This window comes from Calidris pugnax, unplaced genomic scaffold, assembly GCF_001431845.1.
Source record: "Calidris pugnax isolate Ruff unplaced genomic scaffold, ASM143184v1 scaffold19, whole genome shotgun sequence".
Taxonomy (NCBI): domain Eukaryota; kingdom Metazoa; phylum Chordata; class Aves; order Charadriiformes; family Scolopacidae; genus Calidris; species Calidris pugnax.
In genome coordinates, this window is record NW_015090775.1 from 942438 (window position 1) to 967644 (window position 25207).

General features: G+C 43.8%; 1 protein-coding gene across 13 annotated transcripts in view; it reads right to left on the reverse strand.

Moving 5' to 3' along the window:
- Positions 1 to 25207, reverse strand: part of KIAA1217 (KIAA1217 ortholog) — a 357518-nt gene that overhangs the window by 2962 nt on the left and 329349 nt on the right. For 11 of the 13 annotated variants that reach the window (XM_014946387.1, XM_014946368.1, XM_014946397.1 and 8 more), the window contains 8 exons: positions 20763 to 20893; positions 20336 to 20483; positions 18185 to 18686; positions 17291 to 17462; positions 11608 to 11759; positions 10849 to 10995; positions 7324 to 7443; positions 48 to 1718 (listed from right to left, as the gene is read on the reverse strand). In XM_014946387.1, the coding sequence (XP_014801873.1) occupies positions 48 to 1718; positions 7324 to 7443; positions 10849 to 10995; positions 11608 to 11759; positions 17291 to 17462; positions 18185 to 18686; positions 20336 to 20483; positions 20763 to 20893 (3043 nt within the window). The remainder of the gene's footprint in view (positions 1 to 47; positions 1719 to 7323; positions 7444 to 10848; positions 10996 to 11607; positions 11760 to 17290; positions 17463 to 18184; positions 18687 to 20335; positions 20484 to 20762; positions 20894 to 25207) is intronic. The other 2 variants (XM_014946462.1, XM_014946468.1) reach the window with 2 other exon arrangements.

Here is a 25207-nt window from a genome sequence, read left to right on the forward strand (position 1 = left end):
CAGATTTTAGAAAGCAGCTGGAGGTTTGATTTCTGGGACTAAGGTACCTTACGTGCCGTGGCGGGGACTGGCGGAGGGGGCTCTAGGCCAGCCAGGCTCTCATCCAGCACTACAAGCTCTCGGGGTGGGGTCTCTATCTGGGCAGAGAAGGGGACAGTGCTTCCCTCAGAGCTGTGTGTGCTTTCAGGGATAGATTTTGGACTCATTTCACTGATGGTGGTTTCCAGCTGCTTTATAGTCTGCTCAAGGCTGTCTAGCGTTCGGTACGTGCTCTGTCGAATTTCGTCAGTCCTCGACAGGGACACTGCAGCTCCGGGGGGTCCCTCTTGCTTCCCAGGAGGACTTTTGTCACTGTCCTCGGGCTGAGACCTGGTGATTTCAAATCTCTTCGCTTCCTTGTGCTGCTTCAGGGTCCCATCTTCCTCCTCTTCTTCGTAGACCACAACCTGCAAGGTCTTCTTCCCAGTCTTGGTTCCTGTCCGTATCGCCTGCGTCAGAGCAGCCAGCTGCTTTTTAGGGAATTTGAACTTAAATTTTTTCTTAGAATCCTGCCTGCTTCCAAACTGATCAGCAGAGTCCAAGTTTGTTTCTGGGCTTAGCCCATAGATCTGACGGTAGTTGTTAAAATTTGTCTTTGTGCTTTCCTCCTCTGCAGGAGGGCTGGTTTCTGCAGAGTCAGGGGAGGACTGAGGGTTAAACACGTACTGCTCCTTGAGACCGTGAGCTGCTGAATACTCCACGATGGCTCTTCTATCATTAACTACTGGTGGCTCTTCCTTCTGGCTTTCGGAGAGTTCATGTGCTTCGTTTTCTTCCTCCTCCTCTTCCTCTTCTATCTTTTCCTCTGTCATCATTTTCTCCAACTCCTCATCACATTCCTCAAAAATTGTAGAAAGCCGCTTATAGGCTGACCTAATATCCATGGGTTCATCAAAAATGATGATGACAGGTTTTTTGTCCAGACACACCACTGGCTCTTCGCTGTCTGTGTTTTCTGGGGTACCCTTCTCCGACGCCACCTCCTTCCTGGCGTCGATGTTCACTGTCTGCACATCTCCCCCTTTCCGGCTGACTATGTCGTGAACCTCCCCGCTGGAGAGGACCTGGACAGCTGTTTTAGTGATCATGAAGGCGATGTTTTCTGTGGGTGGGTTGTCTTCACTTGGAGAGCTGACCGGAGAGTCTGACTCTTCCATGCTGTTCACACTGTTACTTCTGGCCACCTTGGGTCGTAGCAGAACCTGGCTGTAGTTGACCACAGAAGCTTCTTGCTCCTGCAGGGAAGGTTGAGGCCCCGTAGCCTCCTGCGTGTGCCTCACGAGAGGGGCAACGCTGCTGACGGGGATGTGCCTGCCTGTGCTCTGCAAGGCTTCACCCTGGTGAGCATCTTGTGAGAGTCTGGAGTTTGGCTTTTGTTTTCCAGTTTCAACAGCTGGAAAATGGGATCCTAAAATATCTTGAGCCCCTCTTCGTTTGTCATCCTCCAGGAAACTGACACCAGACAGGTTTGTGCTCGTATTCTGAAGGTTTTTCTTAGAATAGTCTCTACTGTCTACAAACAAACCCTTGCTAAATGTAGGACTGTCATTCATTAAAAAGCCAATTTTACTGTCAGCTGTGCTGGATGAATCAGAACCCAATTCTTCTTCAGTTTTCCCTTCCCTCTTCTCTTTAGGATGGTCACTATCTGTGGGAGATCCTGTTGTAGCCCCATACACCTAAGGGGGAAAGTCGGATTACTTAGTTATTCAGGGCTGTTACCTTTACAGGACTTTTTTTTTTTCCCCCAAAATTAATCACCATGTTCTCAGGGGAAGCGCAGACCTCGTGAACTCACCACTCTGTTTACTGCTGCAGAGGCATGGCTGAAGTTGTCATCTCAGTCCTGTCTTTCTTCGGGGCAAAATCCCAAATTCTGACAGAACAGTGCAGGGTGTTACCGCACTGCACGGGGCCAGCATGGGTTGTTACCTAGGGCTCCTGTTTTAACAAGGCCTCCAGAATATGCAAGTGCACACTAATTACCTCATTTCCGACACAGATCTACCTTGACCTGCTCACTTTTCAGCTAAAAAAAATAATAAACGCCTAGTTTGTATAAGATTGAAGTTGAAAAGATTCACAGTATCTGATAGAGTTCTGCTGGGACACATCAAAGGGAGCTGACGTGGAAGGGCTCACAGCAGGGCCCTGGGTTTGCTGGCTCACCGCAGCGAGCGCCGAGGGCAGAGTCTGGCTGCCCTCGGAAGGAAGGTTTGTACCAGGAAAAGCTGATTTTCAAATGACAACATTTTGCTGCTTCTAACGTTGCTCACACCTGAGCAGCCCTGCTCCACCACAGTTCACACCATCACAGTCTGAGCATTGCTAAATCCTTGCTGCAGCTTAAAAGTGCTCCTTCACCATTACCAGCAGCACCCTGCGGTGCCCGTGGAAGGGCAGAACGAAGCACTGAGCTACATTCATTTATAGAACCACCTCTGAACAGCACACAGCACGCTGCTGCCTCAAAAGTAGGGTATTTCCAGCAATGCAAATTTAAAGGGACTTTGTTTTCAAATGAGGTCCCCCTGAGACGCTGTTTCATAATACACCAGGCTTTTGTTTGGGACTTGATTTGTGAGTCCTAAATGACAGCTCAGGATAAACACCAGTGGTCAGGGTGAAGGAATGACCCATGGAATGACACCGTGCCTTTGAACGAGCAAGAGAGAAATCTACAGTCAAAAGAGGGCTCACCAAGAAGGGAACCAATCTGGCCTCAAGTGCCTGAAGGCAGTGAGCCCAACGCCTCACTGCTGACATTGCCAACTCCTGACACACCAGACGGACAGATTATACTTATATGAGCATCAAGACGTGCAGAAGATCAGTCAGGAGAGACGTTCTCCCAGCTGAGATGAATGAGTGACGGTACAGAAATCACAGGTTGGCTCGGGCGTGCACTCCCCACGCATACACGGGTTCACAAGGTACAGCTGCTACATCTGAAGTGATATTTTCTTACATACCCCCTGAGGATTTTACACAGAAAAACTTTACACACAACCAAAATGCAGGAGTGAGAAGGTCAGGGATAGACCAGAGTCACAGTTCATCTCTACAAAGGCTGATTAGCAGTAACAAGGCTCTGCAGCTGCTCCACAGACACCTTGATGCCCCTCATGTTTCTAAATATGGAGGAGCTATCACCCAAACCAGCCACGGCCAGCGAGGCACCAGTGGGCAGGCTGGCACTGTCTGTGCTTCATGCTGAGAGCTGGGATCAGAACATCACACCAGGGCTTGTGATACCTCAGGCCCAGATTTGCTAACTGCCAGGTGCCTTCCAGTCCCATCACACCTCAGAGCTCCCAGAATTTGGCCAGGCCATGTCATGGCACTCGCTGCCCATGCATTGGCTGACCCAGTGCCCCAGTTCCCATCTCTCTACATCTTTTCCAGCAAGTTCCACTTCTTGTTCCAAGCACCAGTACAACATCTCGTGGTGTCATTGTACACTAAATCTCATTTTAGGAACTGTGGCCTTTCTACTAAAAAAGTAAAACTACAATAAAATTCATTTCCTCTACGAGTTTATCATCACCACAAGGCTCCATACTTAAAGCAAATAAACACTCTGTCGTGTCAGATGACAAAACCAGATCTCATTAACCTTAATTTCCTGGACTCTGTGTTACTCCAATAAATAGCAGTTTATGGCAATTACTTGGCAGCTTGTTTCAAAGAAACATTTGTGCTACAGGATGTGCAGTGTCTTGAGCAGTGACCCAGGTTGTTGTGTAACACTATGATCTTCTCATTCTGACACCAGTAGTAATGAGGACAAATAGTGATACATTCACAATTATTTTTTCTCCATAACACTGTCATACACTCCACAACAAAGCAATTCTTCCCTTTCACTCACAGCCATGAACTCGTACCCTCACCCAGCCCAGGGGCTTGAGGATTTAGGCCAGAACTGCTGCTTGTGCAGGTCAAAGCCAAGTCCTTGTGTGCAATGCCCTGACCTGGCAGCAGTCCCTTCTGGGGGAGCAGGCATATAGCTTTTGATGCTATTAATGTATCAGACACCACCATCTAGGTGCCACCTTGTGCTTTACAGCTGTACTGTGCTTTTTTTTTACCTATGCAGAGGCAGCTCACCATGATTAGGGCAGCTGGGCTCTTCTCTGTCTCAGGGGCCTGGCAAATTTTTTCTTTCCCTGCCTCTGTTTTTGTTAAATGAAGTTAAAGTGCAACATCTCCCATAAAACCCCTTGGGGAGCTACTGGTGATGCTACATCAGCAAAGGTATGACTGCTATAGAGTAATACACTCACAGCATGCATGGCAAAGTTGAAATGCTGTGCTGAAGAGCTGTGTTTTCTTCCCCATCATATCCCCCCTCCATTGCAAACTCCCATTTGGCTGACAAGTTGTCATGGCTGCACGGCCCCCTAAACCCAGCAAGGATTCAATTAATTAATCTTAAACTTAAAGCAGAGGTCTGCAAAGGCAGAAATATTCGTCCTTTTCTTCATCCTGCACATTGGCTGCCCACTACGACCACTCAACTCAATTGGCAACCTCAGTCCAGACACAGCTGTGAAACTCACCCCAACTTGGCTCTGGCCCCAGACACTGGGCACCTCTTCTAAGCTGCATGACCCAAGAGTGAATCCTGGGCATTAACTTTCAGACCAAGGGCAAATTCGGCCCATCCACCTTGACTCCATCTTCCAATAAAATGAACAGGAGTTCTGAATAGCTATTTCTGGGACCAACAAACGAAGCAAAATAAAGCAGAAAATCTCTAAAAGTGGCTCATGAGACTGAGACGAGCAAGAGAGAAATCTACAGTCAAAAGAGGGCTCACCAAGAAGGGAACCAATCTGGCCTCAAGTGCCTGAAGGCAGTGAGCCCAACGCCTCACTGCTGACATTGCCAACTCCTGACACACCAGACGGACAGATTATACTTATATGAGCATCAAGACGTGCAGAAGATCAGTCAGGAGAGACGTTCTCCCAGCTGAGATGAATGAGTGACGGTACAGAAATCACAGGTTGGCTCGGGCGTGCACTCCCCCCGCATACACGGGTTCACAAGGTACAGCTGCTACATCTGAAGTGATATTTTCTTACATACCCCCTGAGGATTTTACACAGAAAAACTTTACACACAACCAAAACGCAGGAGTGAGAAGGTCAGGGATAGACCAGAGTCACAGTTCATCTCTACAAAGGCTGATTAGCAGTAACAAGGCTCTGCAGCTGCTCCACAGACACCTTGATGCCCCTCATGTTTCTAAATATGGACGAGCTATCACCCAAACCAGCCACGGCCAGCGAGGCACCAGTGGGCAGGCTGGCACTGTCTGTGCTTCATGCTGAGAGCTGGGATCAGAACATCACACCAGGGCTTGTGATACCTCAGGCCCAGATTTGCTAACTGCCAGGTGCCTTCCAGTCCCATCACACCTCAGAGCTCCCAGAATTTGGCCAGGCCATGTCATGGCACTCGCTGCCCATGCATTGGCTGACCCAGTGCCCCAGTTCCCATCTCTCTACATCTTTTCCAGCAAGTTCCACTTCTTGTTCCAAGCACCAGTACAACATCTCGTGGTGTCATTGTACACTAAATCTCATTTTAGGAACTGTGGCCTTTCTACTAAAAAAGTAAAACTACAATAAAATTCATTTCCTCTACGAGTTTATCATCACCACAAGGCTCCATACTTAAAGCAAATAAACACTCCGTCGTGTCAGATGACAAAGCCAGATCTCATTAACCTTAATTTCCTGGACTCTGTGTTACTCCAATAAATAGCAGTTTATGGCAATTACTTGGCAGCCTGTTTCAAAGAAACATTTGTGCTACAGGATGTGCAGTGTCTTGAGCAGTGACCCAGGTTGTTGTGTAACACTATGATCTTCTCATTCTGACACCAGTAGTAATGAGGACAAATAGTGATACATTCACAATTATTTTTTCTCCATAACACTGTCATACACTCCACAACAAAGCAATTCTTCCCTTTCACTCACAGCCATGAACTCGTACCCTCACCCAGCCCAGGGGCTTGAGGATTTAGGCCAGAACTGCTGCTTGTGCAGGTCAAAGCCAAGTCCTTGTGTGCAATGCCCTGACCTGGCAGCAGTCCCTCCTGGGGGAGCAGGCATAAAGCTTTTGGTGCTAATAATGTGTCAGACACCACCATCTAGGTGCCACCTTGTGCTTTACAGCTGTATTGTGCTTTTTTTTACCTATGCAGAGGCAGCTCACCATGATTAGGGCAGCTGGGTTCTTCTCTTGCCTCAGGGGCCTGGCAAATTTTTTCTTTCCCTGCCTCTGTTTTTGTTAAATGAAGTTAAAGTGCAACATCTCCCATAAAACCCCTTGGGGAGCTACTGGTGATGCTACATCAGCAAAGGTATGACTGCTATAGAGTAATACACTCACAGCATGCATGGCAAAGTTGAAATGCTGTGCTGAAGAGCTGTGTTTTCTTCCCCATCATATCCCCCCTCCATTGCAAACTCCCATTTGGCTGACAAGTTGTCATGGCTGCACGGCCCCCTAAACCCAGCAAGGATTCAATTAATTAATCTTAAACTTAAAGCAGAGGTCTGCAAAGGCAGAAATATTTCTCCTTTTCTTCATCCTGCACATTGGCTGCCCACTGCGACCACTCAACTCCATTGGCAACCTCAGTCCAGACACAGCTGTGAAACTCACCCCAACTTGGCTCTGGCCCCAGACACTGGGCACCTCTTCTAAGCTGCATGACCCAAGAGTGAATCCTGGGCATTAACTTTCAGACCAAGGGCAAATTCGGCCCATCCACCTTGACTCCATCTTCCAATAAAATGAACAGGAGTTCTGAATAGCTATTTCTGGGACCAACAAACGAAGCAAAATAAAGCAGAAAATCTCTAAAAGTGGCTCATGAGACTGAGAGGAACCATTAATTCCCCTCCAGACAAGAATAAAGTTTAGGAGAGATCCTTCATCATCCATTGCCAGAACAGCACTGGAAGGATGTTCTGAAGAATATGAGCATCTCTGGCGGAAACTGATGAATCCTCTTTTAATATTGGTTTCACAGAATCATACAACTTCATGCAACCTTCGTATACTTGCTGATGAGACACATAATGTAGGTTGATATAACATTCCATATGAGCATTTCTGAGCCATACTGAGATTAAAGGAGGAAGCCACTGGGCAGTGGTGGGTGGTGGTTAGTGAGAACAGGACACAAGATATAAGATTAGTTTTGAAGGAAAGAAGGTTATGCCAAGATGGGGTGGCATGTTTACAAACGCCACTTGTTACCTTCTTTTCCTTGTGATGCATTAAAGTCCCAGGCCTTATGTCTTTAACATGTGTATCATTTCTGGACTGTTCAGCATGACTGTTAGAGTTTACATCCATAAAAGAGCACTTCTGGAAAGCCTAGGAAATAAATACTGCAGGTTATCAGAAGACCAAGAGCTTTTACAGAGAAATGCCTGGAGATGACCAACTACAAAGAGAGCATTTGTTTTTAACATTCACAGGTCACCGATATTATCTACAAGCTCATGAGATAATAGAGATTTAGACTATCAGACTAAGAGAAACAGGACATCCTCTCCAGTCTGCCAAGACTGCACTCTAACTCATCATGCTGACCTTAATGTCCGCTGCAGAGAAATGAGATTGATTTGTGTTTTTACAGATGGGGAGAGAAGGTACACAGCGGTGCTACAAATTATCCAAATTTAAGCAGAAAGCCCATGACAAACTTTGGGCTTGCAGCAGTACCTACTTCTGCTGTAATCATGCAAGAGCACTCCAGGTGATGACAGTGCCAACATATGGCTTTTGGACCACTGGCTTCCCTACCTACTTCCTAGTGGCTGATAGTCATGCAAGAGCGCTCCAGGTGATGACATCCCAACATATGGCTTTTGGACCACTGGCTTCCCACCATGTGTACCCCAGGGCATGGCCTGGAATTGTCAGCCCTTTATCTTGCTATCCTCTTTCCATTTCCTTTGGGTTTCTCTACCCAACTGGCTCCCACATCTGGAGAAGCAGAACCATCACTGCCACCACTGTGCAGTGCTGGCTGCAAGTGTTCATCACTGGGATTTCTGCAGGCCTCTGCTGGCCTTCAGGGAGATGGACAGGCAGGACACCTCTGCCAGCCAGAGGAGCAAGGGAAGAGTACTTGCAGGAGTCAAACACTCCATGACATGCAAGAAGATTATATGCTTATACCATGTATTAGGGAAATTATTTCATTCCTGGCAACTCTCATGAAGTTAATAGCCCTGATTACAGATTAAAATCAGGCCTGCTCTTTAAATATTGTACTCCTTGTATGCATTGCATGTTTATGCAAAACCAGAAAAGTAACAATAGTGAAAAAATCCAGTGCAAAAATCAGGGTGTTGCATTTCTTCTGGTTTTCCTTTACATCCTAATTGTATGTGTTTATAGATCAGAGTACCTAAGATGACATGGTACTATTAGAAAAAGTAGTTTTGCTCCACATAATACAGAATATGGACTTTCCCCAGTTTACCCATTTGTAAGACCAGTGAAGTGTTTTTGAGTTAGGCATATCATCTACAAAGTCATCCTCAAAGTCCTTCAGACTTTAAGTAAGTGACAAAGAAACCACAATTTCCCTTGGTAATTTGTTCTTTTATCACTGCTTTAAGTGACAAAGAAACCACTATTTCCCTTGGTAATTTGTTCTTTTATCACTTTTGCTCAAAAATATCTGTAGCAGTGTCCAAATACAGTTTATGCCACAACAGCTGATTATTATTATTATTATGCCTTTTTCTGCTACGTCAAAATATCTATAACAAATACAGTTTGTGCTACAACAGCTGATTATTATTATTATGCCTTTTTCTGCTACGTTAAAAAGGTACTACCCAAGAAAATACCTCCACATTGTACTCAAGTGTCTTCAAAACGTGCATATTCTTAACAGCCTTTTCTAATGGAGGACACCTGGATACTTAATCATGGATGCAGCAGCCCAGTGCTGACCTCAGTGATCCTGTATAGAGATAAAAACCTCCCTGTTCTCACATCTACACTCAAAGCAGACACTAACTTTGTGGCAACAGCACTGACCTGGGACCTCTTGTCAACTTGTTACAGCAATGCCCCTTTCTTTCCAAGACATACAGTTGTGGTCTGGCTTATATTTTGTTGTTCTTCATGTGGACTTTATATTTCTGTAACTGTATTATGACCATTAAGTGATTGCTATCATCTCCCTGCTCTCACACTTCACTAGTTTGAATTAAGCTGATTTAAACAGTGAGGATTTTAAATGTATTTCCAGGCTGTTGACGAAAATACAGAGTGACACTGGGCCCGTAGCTGATCCCCATGGGATCTGACTATAAACATCTGCTTCAAGGGCAGCACTTTCAGAGCCAGACAGCTCCCCACCGTCCTGTGATAGGGTTTTCTTTGTATACTCTGTGGTGCCAGATTTTTATCCAAATGTTGTATGATGTTTGATCAAATGACTTACAAAAATGTTTACAGGTATACAATTCAGTTTAAGCAGTCAAACTTGTTACCTGATCAAAGAGTGTGGTTTGCTTTGACAGATCTGTGTTCCATTACATTGTGTTTACTAGCATAACTGTTTAAGTCTGTCGTTTAGTTCTTCACTGCTTGAATCCCATACCTGATTTTCCATTATTCTGCCTGTGACTGATATCAGACTAATGAGCTGGTAGCTCCTGGATCAAGCAGTTTGCTTCTTCTAAAACATGGTACTCTGTCAACCTTCTAAAATACACCTGGTATTTAGATATTGGTTTAAAATGAGCATCACCCAAAACTAGCATTTAAACACTCATTCCCTGTTGAGCTACCGTGCCTATTTCTTCTCCTCAGCTTCCCCCAGCCCCCTTTTCCAGACCTTAACCTTCACTTCATTGCCACCAGTTGCAAGGCCGCCAGGTTGCTTACCTAGAGACAGGAGATGATGTGACAGTTTCACTGTTCCCAGCTCTCCTGTTGTGCCAGCCACGAGCACACAACCCGGGGATAAGAGTAAACCTTTGCTCTCACTCCATGCAAACAAGCTGTCTGAAGCGCTGGTGGTTGAGAGCTGAGGGATCATCTCATGTTGTGGCAGTGCTCTGAAACACCCCGACCCAGTTAAGCTGATGCACATCTCCCTTCCTCATGTGGGTGTGGAATAGGACAGAAGGTGCCCTTAGGAAGCTGGAGCTCGCTGATGATAGCTGGAATAGTTGGCTTTTACTGCAACACTGCCATCACTGAACTAAACCGGTCTATGTGCTACCAAGCAAAGAACCAGCAAGAGAGCACCACTTGAATGCCACTGGCAGAGTAATGTACCAATTACACAACAGGGAACAGCAAATGTTTGTGTTCAAAGACTCCAGAAAACCTTGGACCATGGCACAAAACGAGTGAGCAAAACCAGCCAGGAGCAGACCCCTTATTCTCTGTTCCCACCAATGTTAACACAAAGGATGGGCCCTCAGCACCTTGCTGGTCTGGTACTGAGTGAGAAACGCTAGGCCAGGGACAACCACAGCTACTGCACACTAATATTTCATTTGTCCCATCTACGTGTATAAGATTCTCCAGTGGTAACCCCTGCATCCTCAACTAGTCTCCCAGCTCCAGACCTCTTGAACAAAATGTGGGTGGGGCTTACAAAACGTGTACCACCCAGTGCAATAAAGCGGGACCGGGTGAGACCAGCAGACCTACTTTTCTTCATGTTCTGAGCTATAAATTGTGCCAAGGACCTAGAAGTGATATCGGGCACAGCTGTCTTCATGTGCAACCCAAAGGGCATACCTGTAATTCTGCCATTATTTTATCTCCTTCCTCTTCCTCTTCATCTTTTGCAGCTGATACTACGGCATGCCCTGTGCTCCGAGACAATGCCTGATCCTCTTTAGTGGCTTTGGGTTGTGCTATTTGCCCAGCATCTTCACTGCTTTCCTACAGGGGGATGAGAAAGACAGACAGACAATATGGGTGAGCCCTCCTGATGCAAAGCAAACACAGAACATTCAACACCACTGCAACTCCCCTGTTGAAGGTCCCTCTTCCTTTTTAAGGAGACTGCTGCTTCATCAGTTCAAAAGCAACCAATACTGCTGATGTGACAGCATGTTCACAGATTAAAAACGGTACTTCCCTCCACTTCCTTCAGGGAACAGAACAGATGGGGAAAGGAAGCCCAAGGAAACTAATATGCAACATTTCTGTAAGAACGCTTTCAAATCTGAGCTGATCTTCCCCATCTGTGTAAGGCGTGGGTTTCTTTATTTTTAATCTTCTTACCACCCTAAATGAAAGCAGGGTGTGACTTGCCTTCTACACTGCTAGGAGATAAGAGCAGCAAGACTCCTGTAAACAGAACTGATCAATCCTTACTTGTTCATTTGGCCTAGCAGCAGTGTTTCCTGGTAAGCAGTTTCAGTAGCTCTCCAGAATGTAGCTCTGTCTCAACTTATTTTGTGGTTTATAGGCACAGCCCAAGCCTGGGATTGTTTCTCTGTGCCAGCCACTCATCAACTGTCTAATTGCCTAGAGTCTGAATCATCAAACCTTGACAGCAGCAGCCTCTTTTCTGGCATAGATGACATCTCCTGATCTCGTTGTGGTTAGTCCTGAACCTGGCAGGTAACTGCGCCGTGGAGGTGGAGGAGGTGGAGACTTGGTCAGTTTGTCATTATCCTGTTCTCCATCAGGAACGTCTTCTGCAAGTAAACAGAGTGCCACAAAGTGAGCATCGGTGAAGGAGAAAAAGGGTATCTGCATCCCTGACTCTACTGGAAAGGAAAAAAATTTCTTAAAAGGTCCTGCTCCTGAATATATATGAATAGAAACACCTTTGGGATTCAAGTGGAAATGCCTTGAACAAAAGCAGATAGTGCTGCATGTGCACAGAGAAATCATGTCACTTCATCCAGAAATTTTCAGCAAAACTCTTGTCCCCTACATCTCTGTGGCTGGGTTTCAGCCCTCGGTGTACAAGTGTGACAGCACAGTGCACATCTGTGAATCAATCACTTGTAAAAAAGCATGTGAGGTGCAGGTTCAGCTGGGCACCTGGGTACAGATAGTGCCCCTGTAGCCTCTTTTGAAAGTGTGGCCACTGATGTGGCAAGACAGCGAACCTGGAGGCTTCTTGTCATTCTCAACAATTCTGAAGCAATCAGCACACATTTCTTTTCTGCCTGGGAAATGCTGCTGGCAAGGTGCTAGGAGAGGAACTGAAGAGTTTTCCATCTTACCTTATAGTTGGACAAAACTAGCTAAGTTCAGGCAAAGGCTGAGAGGGAAAATGTAAACGCTGCTCTGGAGATCCCACCTCTCCAGTTCTATGAGTGCTTTCTCAGCTGAGCAGGGCAGGGGAGCACCAAGGGCAACTGTACTTGCTTCTCTTCTACAATAGCATTTGTTTTCACTTCACTTACTACTAACTATTCCAGGAATGCACGTTTGCCTTTGAATTATCATATAAGAACCCTATATGTATATTTTGCTAACCAACGAAGATTCAAATATCAAATCCAGTAGCTGAGCAGATCCAGCCCTTGCTTTCTGAGGAGTCTTCCAAGAGAAGTCATCTGCGTCCAGCTCTGGAGCCCTCAGCACAGGAAGGACATGGACCTGTTGGAACGGGTCCAGTGGAGGGCCACGAAAATGATCAGAGGCTGGAGCACCTCTGCTATGAAGACAGGCTGAGAGAGCTGGGGTTGTTCAGCCTGGAGAAGAAAAGGCTCCAAGAAAACCTTATAGCAGCCTTCCAGTACCTAAATGGGGCCTACAGAAGGGATGGGGAGGGACTCTTGGTCAGGGAGTGGAGTGGTGGGATGAGGGGTAATGATTTTAAACTGGAAGAGGGGAGAATGAGATTAGGTATTAGGAAGAAATTATTTACTCTGAGGGTGGTGAGGCACTAAAACAGGTTGCCCAGAGAAGTTGTGGATGCTCCATCCCTGGAGGGGTTCAAGGCCAGGCTGGATGGGGCTTGGAGCAACCTGGTCTGGTGGGAGGTGTCCCTGCCCAGGGCAGGGGGCTGGAACTTGATGATTTTTAAGGTCGCTTCCAACCCAAACCATTCTATGATTCTATAAGTCTTCCCCATCATGATGCTTCCCCACCAGCTGCCATTTCCTCTTCCCCACTGTCATGGGATGGCATTTTTCCCAGAAGCAGCGTTACGTTGCTCATGACCTGTCCCTGGGTGTTTCTGGCCATGTGGCAACAGGCACCATTTTCACACTCCTGTTTACAGTGTTTATTTCCAGGAGCGAGAGAATGACCTTTCTGCAGCTACTCAGTGTTATATAAACAGCTGGAATAAATATAACCCAGAAAGATAAAACCTCCTGCTTTTGGGATTACCCAGCTGTTCAGGGCTATGTATTCCCTCTGGGGAAGTTATTGCATAACTGCTCACTCCCGGGGCTGGGGCAGGCTCCTCCTGCTCCCTGGCTGGCCCCTGGGGCTGGATGGAGCCCTTGTCTGACCCAGCCTCATCTTTGTTCCCTTCTTAGTGCAAATGTTCTTTGAAACTGCTTAAGCTTAAAGAAATGCTCTGTTGTATTCTCTCCCTCCCTGCTTTTCTGGCACTCGCTCACAGGATTGCAACAAGAGTGAATTTCCAGGTGCACTTTACATTAGATCACTTCTTTGGTCAATAAGCACTACTAAGTTTTTTGTGACATCAGATGTCCTGCTGCTGTAAAACCAGAATAATTCTCTCAGGTGGTGTTTAGCAGACTGTGATGTGGGGCCTGTGCAAATCCCTACTCCTTTTAATGGGCTCAACCCATTGCCCTCAAACTGGTAGCAGCTCTGACTGCAAGAACACCAAAGTTTTTCTCACACTCAGTAAGAGCAAGGCTGGATGAAGGCACAGAGACAGGACGATTGCTACCAGCTCTTTCACACCTGTGGGCCATTCATCCATCTCCATCTTCAAAATGGGAAATAAAAAGGAGAAATCCACGCAAGAGAAATTGTCAGGGAGTGGCAAGTACACAGGCTATCAAAGGCTAATCCCCTGACATCCCTTAATTGGAGTCATTAAGGAGAGGTCGTGATGGGGTTTGCTCACAGTCAGTGCAACAGTGCTGGGCAAGATGCAAAACTTCAAAGCTGGATTTCTATTTTCTTTACTAAACAATTTTATTTCCCCAGTCTAAATGAGAAGAAAAAAAACTTTGGAGGAAAAAAATTGAGGAAAAGACCTTCTTCTAATACTTTTTTTTTTCTTATGGCTGAGTTCTTCTAGCATATTTACATAGGAAGGAGTAAATAGACAAGTACCATTCCCTCAGTCGGAGGTTAACTGTCATCAAAACCACCACTTGATGGAACCTTCTTTGGTGCCAAAGGGCTCAGAATTTCTGTGAACAAAATGGGAGTTGTTTTTCTCCAGCCACTTCACTGAACTGGGGCATTCTTTAACAGGCACAGCCAGACTGGAATGAATTTCCCCCACCATAAAAATTTCTACTTGTGCCAAAATAATCCAACATGTCCTAAAACAATGTCAAAATAAGAATGCCTGCCTTGAGGCAGCCTTTGTAGTCAAATAAGCAAACTGTCTTTCATGGAAGCTACTGATCACTCAGGATTTGCAAAAATCAGGGCACTCTCACATACGAAGGCACAAAGAGAGATGAAGGAGCCCAATCTCTAATGTACACACTAGAGACAATCCCCATGTTTTCCACTGAACAATCTTGATAATAAAGACAAGTTAGAGTCAAGACATTAAAGAATGAGATTTACCATCTCATCTGCAAAATTGTGTAAAATGTGTAATTTTGTTTTGTGTTTTGCAGGGAGAAAAAGAGTTTCTTAATTGGATTTTGTGTAGAGAATGGCTGAGACAATATATTCTGGCAATGTGATCTATCTGGCTTCTGCAGCAAAGCCAAAAGAGGACTCTGCTAATTTATGCCCAAAATTTCTTATGCACTATATTAGTAGGCAGGTGGACTCTCTTTCCTTATGTTGCTCAGTTATCTAGTCTAGAGCAGAATGATACTGGAATTTTCATCTTGAATCATAGAAGAGTTGGGTAGCATGTGAGGTATTTAATCAGACATTAAGGAAAAGTTTTGCTGTTCCCTTATTTATGTTACTATTACAGGATTCATTATGCACAACAGAAGGCAAATGTCTCAATCTCATCAAATTTCTCCTTAAATCTGCTGGCTACACACTGTGCAAAGTTGTATTCTAGAAGTGGGTAAGTTAACTATGCGAGTTACAAAACTTCTCTGTTATTGTGGTCTGCACTTTTTAAGATGTCACAGCTCAGTGCACCCATATGGTATTTATTTTCACTGACATTTTCTATTTATGCCACACATTATACAAGACAATTGTGTTGATAGCCAGTAACCTCACTGAACGGGGCCAGAATTCTAAAATTATTTTATGAGGCTCAACAGAATTTATTTTAAACATGTATGTTGTGAAACATCCAAGGAGCCACAACTTGTTAGTGCTAAAGGTGCACCCAGAACAAAATGCTGGATCTGAAAACACTCTTCCCAAATTCTATACGAATTTGTGTACACAAGCCCCAGGGCATTGTTTTGCAGCTATTTACAACCTCCGCATGCCAACACCTTGAGTGCAGTGTGCAGCTCTGGTCTCCTCAGCTCCAGAAGGACACAGTGGAGTTAGAGAAGGACAAGTGAGAGGAGCCTGGGAGGGAGGTGCTTGCAGGACTGCTAGCAGACTGCAGAAGGTGGCCAGGTTCTGTGGCAGTTTGCAAATGCCAGTGTAGGTAACAGCTGAATACGAATTTCCTCATATTGCAACTGAGAGAGTTTGTCCTCTAGAAATAAAGACCTCTCATGAGCAGGAGAGTAAGAGTACTGCCCACAGACAGTATTGCCCATCACCTCTGTCAGAGACTGGCTGCTGAGCTGGATGGACTGTTGCTTAAGTATGTGGGTAAGAATTTTGCAGCTGACTCACATTTGGATAATGAGGTAAATCCAAGGTTTGGCTGAGGCATCTTCTTTGTTCCTTGAACTTTGAAGAAATTCAGACATGGATTTGTATGTTAAACTGTGAAAGAAATAAGACTAGAAGGACACCCCAACATGCTGCTACCACAAAGTAGCTCTACCTAGATAATTCTTGATCAAAGCTAGTCTAAGCCAAAACTTTTGGACTTTTGAAGCCCAAAACACTGAGTTTGGGAATTTCTGTGTCAAAGCTCACAACTGCTGAGCATATTCATGTGTCTTGTAGATATTCCTGTTCATCTCATTATGATGCTTGCCTTTTTTTCCTACAGGGTCACAGTCTGACTCACATTCAACTTGAAATGTTAGATCTGTAGACCTGTAGATTGGTAGCTCTGTATCATTGCTGTGGACAGCCAGAATGCTTACTGTGAAAGTCATGCTCATTCATTCCTACATATCTATCCACTTCCCCAAGACAACTCAGTTATGAAGCACTACAGGTCATTTTCAGACTTCTGAGGGACTCATCCAAAATACTGGTTGAATTTATAATTTAAGAATATGAAGTTAGCAAGGATCATTAAGATCAAATAGTCTGCCTTTCCACTTAATATAGGTTCAATGATTTCTTTAAGCAGGCCTTGCATCATGCACAAAACTTATGCCTGAGCAGCCGTTCAGAAAGAAACATAGTATTGCTTAAAGATTTGAAGTGCCAGAGAATTCCATATGTTCATAATTCATCTTCAGTGATTAGTTACTCTAAATGTTAAAATTTGACAGCTAATTTTTAATGTGGCTTTTTGTAGCTTCAGCTTCCAGTTGCTGGAACTTGCTGGAACATATTCTCCCAAGCTAAAAAGCCTCCTTACCCTCAGAAACCTCAGGCATGTCTTGATCTCCTTTTGATAACAAATATGTCTACAAAAAGAGCTTTTTAGGTTTCTGATGGTAAGATTATTTGTGCTCAAACTCCTTGTGGTTCTTTCCAGAGCTCTCTGTAATGCTAAACTTCTAAGTGCAAAACCAAACAGAGCATACTAGATATAGATATAGTATAGAATACAGATACTCTCATCTCTGTCAAAAGCAAGCTGTACTCTTACCCTCCTGCTCATGAGGAGTCTTTATTTCCAGAGGACCTGCATTATTCCTCAGGGACATACTCACGGGTTTGATCGAGAACACAGAAATCTGTAAACTAAAACCATTCTAGAAAGTAGGAAAAATAACCTTTTCAAGATACGCAATTCTTTAGCACCATTTACTCTAGAAAACCTTACCTGAGACTTCTAGCTTTTCCACTGCATCCCCTTTAGGGGGTTGGGGAGGCATCTCCAGGTTAGGAATTGATTTCATTATATTGGCCTGGGCCTCTTCCAAGAGCTTTTCAAATTCCTTTCCGTTATAGTGATCGAGGTTTTGTCTTTTCTCTTCCCATTTCTTTTCAGCTTTCTAAACAAAAACAGCAAAACACCTATTTACTGCTTTGATTTCTGCTATGATCGCTTACTTTAAAAAAAATCCATGTGTAAACATTATAGGTCACTATGGATAGATTCTAGTCAGCAACTAAAGGAAATATATTAACACTAATTGTACACTCTTTCTGACTTCCATTGTGCTAGACATGGCAGAAACACACAACAGACTGACAGTGGCCACTGCTCACTAGAGGAACAAAGGTAAATTTAAATCTGGGTCACCGTCCTACTATATCACACTGGTGATTAAAGTGCATGTCTGTAACAAGATGGGAGAGTTCACTTGTGGGTTTTCTCAATATCTCTGTGCAAACCCACTGGAACTTCACACTCTTTCACTTTTACCTCTCCATAATGAGAGATATGGAGATTTAAAGAGTGAATGAAATCCACTGATGCAAGTGTTGCCAGAGAATCATATGCTATTTTTCAAAAATAAGGTATTCTAAAAAAGAATTTTTATATTTTTTTAAATAAAATTTATTTTAAAAGCACAGTTACTCAGTTTGGCTACATGTTATTACCCTGTTGCACTTAAAATCAGAGGGTATCTTCAGAAGTGCACGGTGTAGTTTGGGGTTAAGCACATAAATCCCCAGAATGCATTTGGAAAATCCCACCTGGAGTCTCAAGAGTGAGACTGGGAGCAAAGACTCAAAGAGAGGACAACTGTTTGAGTAGAATACACCGTACCTCAATTGATATAGCTCTGTTTCTGGTACTTGCACTGTGAATTTCCTCAATGAAAAGACTTTGCATGGTGTTGCCATTGACAGAGACCTGTGGTGCTGGCGTCGCTTGTGTGGGCTGGGATCCTGCTGCAGGCTCTTGAGGGGGAACTGGTGGGGTGGCCGAGAGGTGGCCTCCCGCTGGCACACCTTCGCTGTGGCTGGTTGCAGTGGGTGAACCTTGGGCATGGTTGACCAGGGCTGATGAGTGTTGAGACTGATGGATGACAACAGGTGAGCTCTGCACATGATGGACCGTCATTGTTGAGAAGGGGACAACTTCTGATTTGACTGATGACACCTGGGACTCCGATGTGATTGCTGTGAGGTTTTGCTGTGTGTGTCCCTGGGTGTGCTTGAGCTCCTCCTGGTTTTTCAGAGGGTCAGCTGCAGTGGCCTTTTCCATAGCAGAGTATTGCACGGCTTGGGATGGATCCACACCCCTCAGCAGTCCTTCTGTAACATGTCTGCCCAGCCAAATTGAACACAACAGCATGGCACATGGTTAGATACACGCCAGTCATCAACAATACTTGACAATAAACTTTTGCAAGGGAAAAGCACTTATATCAAAAACATCAAAATGGGTTTTTTTGCTTCCTGATGCTCTCAGTTGGGTGATTTTATAGCTTTCTCTCAGAGTCAGGGACTCAGTGTTTTAAAGAAGCCACTCTAATTAGGATGGTTTGCCTTTTAAAATGGCAAAGACCTTCACGGATCTACTGGCACTTTTTGATTGAACAATGAGTTGCAGTGGGTTGATTTTAGAGGGAGAATGGGTATCAGTTGACTTAATTTTATACACTGGAACTAGCTAAACAAGATGTTCCTGAACTTAGCACAGAAAGTGGTAGTTACATAGAATGTGAAGGAGCAGTTTGGTATATTGCCAAAATAAAGCCTTCAAATGATACTTCAGGAAAGTCCTGTCTGTCAAGAATTTGGGGTAGAATGAGCTGAGGATGTAACAAGTCAACTATTTCTGGCAGCTAGCTGCGAAATAGCTGAGCTTCAGAGTGGCTAGCCATCAAATATCATCAGTTTTTCCATTACTGAAACAGACTTCATGAGGCTTAATATGTAATTTCGCTGCAAAAAACTACTTTTGGAAAAGCTTTGGCATACATAGCTGTTTTTTTTCCCCAAACAGGGTGAGACAGGAAATAACTGTAGTCATTTTTAAGAAAAGGAAACTAATACGAAAGGATATAGATGTTTATCTCCATGGAAAAATAAGTGACAGCTCTTAGAAGACTTCTTACATAAACCATTTTATCCATCTGCCAGTACTGGCAAATCCATTTTACATATGCTCCAGGATATATGGAAACAATGAACGTGCCTTAGAATAATGGTCACAACAACAGGCTTATGACTTACATTTTCTTGTAATTGAAGTAAAATTGAGATCACCAGCACTGCCAGTTTGGCCTGATTCACTAGTGTTGAGTAGGAATTAAATCCAATGCCTATTGCTTCATATAAATCAGCAGTCATTTACTGCTCGTATTTTCCGACAAACATAGCTAAACACTGGCACTTAGTGGACAGAAAATTTCTCTAATATTTTAATTTTCTCTAAGACATCTTCCTTGCAAAGAATACAACAAAGAATTTGTATGAATTCATAAGCATATTGAAAAATACTTCTTTCTTTCAGGAGGTTTAGGATATCTTTGTCCACTAAGAATCTTTTCTGGTTTTATTTCTTACTGTTAGATTTTGAGGAATATTTTCAGTGTCAGAAAATATTTCTATTAGCTTAGATTGCTGCAAATGCCTACAGTTAATTAGCTCAGACATGGGACTGATGCCACTCTGTCAGCTTTCTCATCCAGGTACTTCCCAAATCTGGAAGTGTGGAGTTCAGAGGGAGCTAGTTTCAATCATAAGACCTTGACTACTGGGGCTGTTGGCCAGAACAGAACCACTGCAGAGAGGACAGAAAAGGCTAATTTGATTTCCCTTGAGAGGGCTCTAGGAAGAATTTATAAAATACTAGAAGCAAGTTGCATTTCTCAGAATTGTCTGGGGAGAGGGGGAGAATACAAACCCGAAAGCTGTTCCAGCCCTGCTTGAGGAAAGTTTTTAGTTTTGAAGAAAAAAAAAAAGTCACCTCCTGAGCATGGTAAGGATATCGGTCATGCTGCGCACACGTTTCAGCAAGCTGTCTAGCTTGTGTGGTTCTTCCTTTAGGAACCTCACGGCTTCTACCTCAATCCGCAGGATTGCACGCATTTTATTCTGCAATGTTGGGAAATCTCCTGCAAAGACAATAACTGTGAAGCTCAACAGGAAATTATAAATTCTCCCTGGGGAGAAACGGATGATGGGTGAATGTAGCCCTGGGGAGAAACGGATGATGGGTGAATGTTAAACAGTTGAGTGTCTACCTCCCTCCAGGGGCCCTGCAACAAGCTCCTTAATCCCAACTTTAAATCTTTTAGGAAGTGAAAGTTAATGTCCCCAGATCAAAGGCAAAACTGTTTGCAGCCACTGTGGTTAAAAGAAAAGAATGAAAATTAAAAATGAAAAGTACATACCTTTCAGGGTAGCAACAGCTTCTCCCACTTGACGCAAAAGAAAGGCCCCATCTTCAACATCCTTCAGTGTAACTGTCTTGCTGGAAGCAGTGGAGTCCCTCTTCAAGTCTTCAACAAATGCCTCCAGCTCACTGGCAAAACAAAAAAGTCGACATAAAATGTAAGCAGGACTTTCACATTACAATCAAATATATGTAAATGAATAGACTAAACTAAACCAGAAACTTCAACCGTGGCATCTTATAATCTGACACCATAGGCTGAAAACACAGCTGGGTACCACGTGGGGAGGTGGGGATGCTGGACACTCACAGTCACAGCACAGGAACAGCCTTGTAACTGGCCCAAGTCATTGATTTCTGTGACAGGCTGCAGATGTGCAGAGCACATGAACCAAAGGGCAGGTGGGGTGGTGAAACACATCTAACAGACAGCCCTCTGGGGATGAGAATCCGAGAAGGGTACAGACACACTGTACAGCTACATCCAGTACTGGTTTGCACCTTGCATTTTCTCATTGCTGATGACATACAAAGGAATGCCCAACAGTGATTTAACAACTCAAAAACTGGCACTGATGGCCCCTTGTTGCAACCCTGATTATCTGTCAGGTCCTGATAGACAGAATACAGGGTCCTGTTTCCACGAACAGCCAGACCGAAACAGCAAGTATGCATTGTGTGCAGCTCTCATTCAGCATTTGGATTTAAGACTGCATCATTTCAGATGTTTTTTACAGCCAGTGCTGTCCTGTGTTTCCTGTGGCTCCCTCTGGTGCCTCTTCATCACCTCTCCCAATATTTTTTACAGTGCTTCTATACTTCACATACATTTTCACAATCTTTCAGACACATAAACTCTTTTTTTTATTTTGGGAGGAGCTATTTTTTCCATCTAGGGTTGAGACCACATCACTTTAGCTGGACTTTCCCCACAGAAGCTTAAAAATTTCTCAAAAAAACCTGAAATGCATTATGTGCAGCTATATAAACACCCATGTGAATACCTAAAAAGGATCACCTCTTGCATATTTATTCTAAGAAAAATCCACCTCTGTTAAGATACCAAATGGACTAACAGGAATATTCTGAGAAGCAGTTTAATTGCACGATAGAAAACAATTCAACGCAAACTCTGAACTGACAAAATGGCTACTCATTTTAACCTGATTTTGGGCTTCATTTCTTGCACCCACTCAGGTAGCAGTTTTGCAATTGCTGTAACAGAACCAAGATACAGGGCAATTGCCTGAAAAGGGGGAGGGGAAGACTGTCTTCTGTACCAAACATGTCTCACATTTCCACACATTTTGTGCCAGCACTGCCACGCAAATCCAGCAGAAAATGACTTATTTTCAGCCAGATCACTTTCTAGCTCCATCTCCACGGATGGGCAACATGAGGAGGGAAGGAGAGGAGTAGGTGGTCAGTAACAGCATGAAAAGGAGAAAATCCCTTGCAGCCCATTCCACATTTAGGTCAATTTAAAGTGCAAGCACAGTCAGTCACACAGAACAATAAATAGCAATACAATAGTACTTGTGATATACGGAGAAACAGATACAATATCAGGATCTGAACATCAAGTGCACACAGCAGAGACTTCATGTCAATCCAAACACTAAGAACTTTAGAAACTATAAAACAATTTTGAATTAAAAATCATTTAAGTTACTTCTGACCAAATCACAAACAAATGGAGGTAAATGACCCGGTTCCCATTTGAAGACCACTTCTCCCAAAGACTCTCCTGAGAAGGACTGAGTGTCATGATTTCCATTAGCACAACATACTTGCAGGAAACAATTCGAGGGACCACACGATGGCAGCAAGGGAACGTTTCTTGGGGTATTTTTCCAGCGGAAGAGGCTCGGATAATGTAGATATCTGCTGTCTCTGTGTCTGTCTGCCTTTGCAATAAAGGGCACAGATACGGTCTAGGAAGGAGCTGGGAAAAAAAATTTGGCTTTCTGTCACTCACTACAGTGCAAAGGCTCCTGCCCTCTGGAATGGTGCTTTGAAGTCATGCCTCCTCCCTGCTCTTAATGCCCCAGCACAGGCACTCGGGCTCGGCAGCACTACTTTGGGAATCACAGGGTACCCCCTCACCCCTCTTCGTAGATCAACACTAGAAAAGCAGCTTCTTGGGTACTGGCATCCACCAGGCAACAAAAAACACAAGGCCAGAAGCTTAAACTTGCTCACGAGTGGAAGGAAGAGAAAGGAACAAACACAGAACAATGTTAAGATTTTTGGTCGGTGTATGATTGTTGGAAATACAGGGATGAAGGAAAGACTTCCAGGTAGCAGATGATGGCTTGCTTTCCCCTTGTTATTCAAGCGGAAATGGAAGGTCATCATAAACCCCTTTGATTCCATACAGTGGTATTATCAAACTAAGACAAGTGATCCTGAAATTACTTAGGAGATACCATATTACACTGCCTCACGTTGCCAACAACAAGGGAAGAGAAACTTCAGCCCTCCGGAACCAAAGTTTGAAACAGATCCAGTGGTCTCCAGCATTTCTTTTCTGTAACTGGGGAAACCACTGGGCTTTATAGATTGGCCAGAGCAAACCCAATTAACTCACCTTAATGCAGTTTCAGACGGCTAGTACAAGATAAACCATTTTTCTGCAACTATGTTTTACATAGGCGAACTGAGAAAAACTCTTATGCTGATATTTTTCTTTAGGCAAAAAAGCATCATAGGGTGTGACTCAGGTCTCAGTATTAGTAGAACAGGTCACAAAATGAACTGACAAAAGTGATGGTAACAAATCACCCAGGCGAGATGATATTTGCCCTGGAGTTCAATAGCAACTCGAGAGTGAAAGAGTTGAACAACCAATGCTAAGCATCCAACTTCTTGATTAAAATTGCTTTGGCACCAGAGTAGTGGGAAGTGTCATAGATGATACAAATAAACTTTTTAAAAGGGGATGGGGCTATCCAGAGAACTATACTCTGGTAAGACTGACACCCAGACTGGTGTAATTGATAGATAGCAAAATAAACAATAAAGAACTAGTGGACCAGTGGATAAATATGCTGTGTTAGGGAGGAATTAATGTGATTTGTGTAAAGAGAAGGTAAGCCTCAAAAATGCACGAGGAAACAACAAAGGCATGGGGAAAAGCTATAACCCAAAAGGCTTTCAGCAAGGTATTTTAGCAAAAGCTTTCCAGAAAGCAAAGTTGCCATGGGACAAGAGAGGAAATTCTCTCATGGATAAGTGCTGGAAGTAAAGGGAAGGGATCAATGAACAACTTAATGAATGTAGTTTGCTGGTGTGTTCCACAGGGATCGGTGCCAGGGCTGGTGCTTTTCAACATATGATAAATTATTTAGAAAAGAGGATGAATTGTATAGTTTAAAAAAAAATATCTCAAAAGGACCTTAAAATATTCAGGGGAATGAAAATGAAAGGTGACTGCAGAGGGCGGCAGATGGACCACCTGATGCTAAGAGAAGGGCCACAAAGATGATCAAAGAACTGGGAAGCCTGCCACATGAGGGAGAGCTGAGAGAATTAGGTTTATTCAGCCTTGAGAAAAGAAGGTTTAGGGAAGACCTTATCACTATGTTCCAGTATTTAAAGGATGGCTACAAAGAAGACGGAGACTCCCTTTTTCATGAAGTCACTTGGAAAACAGGAGAGGTAATGTTTAAAAGTTACTCCTGGGGAGATTCCGGTTGGACACAAGAGAAAAAAAATTCACAATCAGAACAACCAGCCATTGGAATAATCTCCCCAGGGAAGTTGTGGATTCCCAACACTGGAAACTTTTACATGGAAAAGAAAAGATTTACGTGGACACAGTGCTGAGCCATATTGTCTAGATTGAGCTTTTGCCTAGAAAGGTTGGACCAGATGATCCTGGTATTCTATGATTCTGTGATTCTATGATAACTGACCAGGAAAAAACCCAAATATTAAATTAACTCCTAATAAATGTAAAGTAATGCTCACAAGAAAAAGGAAAATAAAAACAAATCCAACCCAACCTGAAGCCAACAAACTCTCAAACAATAGTGAATTTTGAACTGATAATCATCCCTCATGAGTGAGATGTTTGATTCGTAATGGAAAACTCATGTGGAACACGAGAACTGGGGCATCATCACCACACCACCACATGAAGTCATGGTGTGCCTACATCAGATACAGCCATTGCAGGGCTCTCCTCTCTCCCCAGTCCCACCTCACAGATGTACAGGAGAGTTAAAAAGGGTATACAGAAAGGCAGCAGGATGACAAAATGTACAGAATGGCTTCTCAAGAGGAGTAACTAATCAGACCAGAATTTTTCAGGAGAGGGTGAATATTCTGCCATGCATAATTTAAGAGTTTGAGGATTGATTGACAGATGAAAGATTCAAAAACAAACAAAAAGAAGTTCTTTCTACTCAAATAAGAATCACTCTATAGAATTCATTGTGC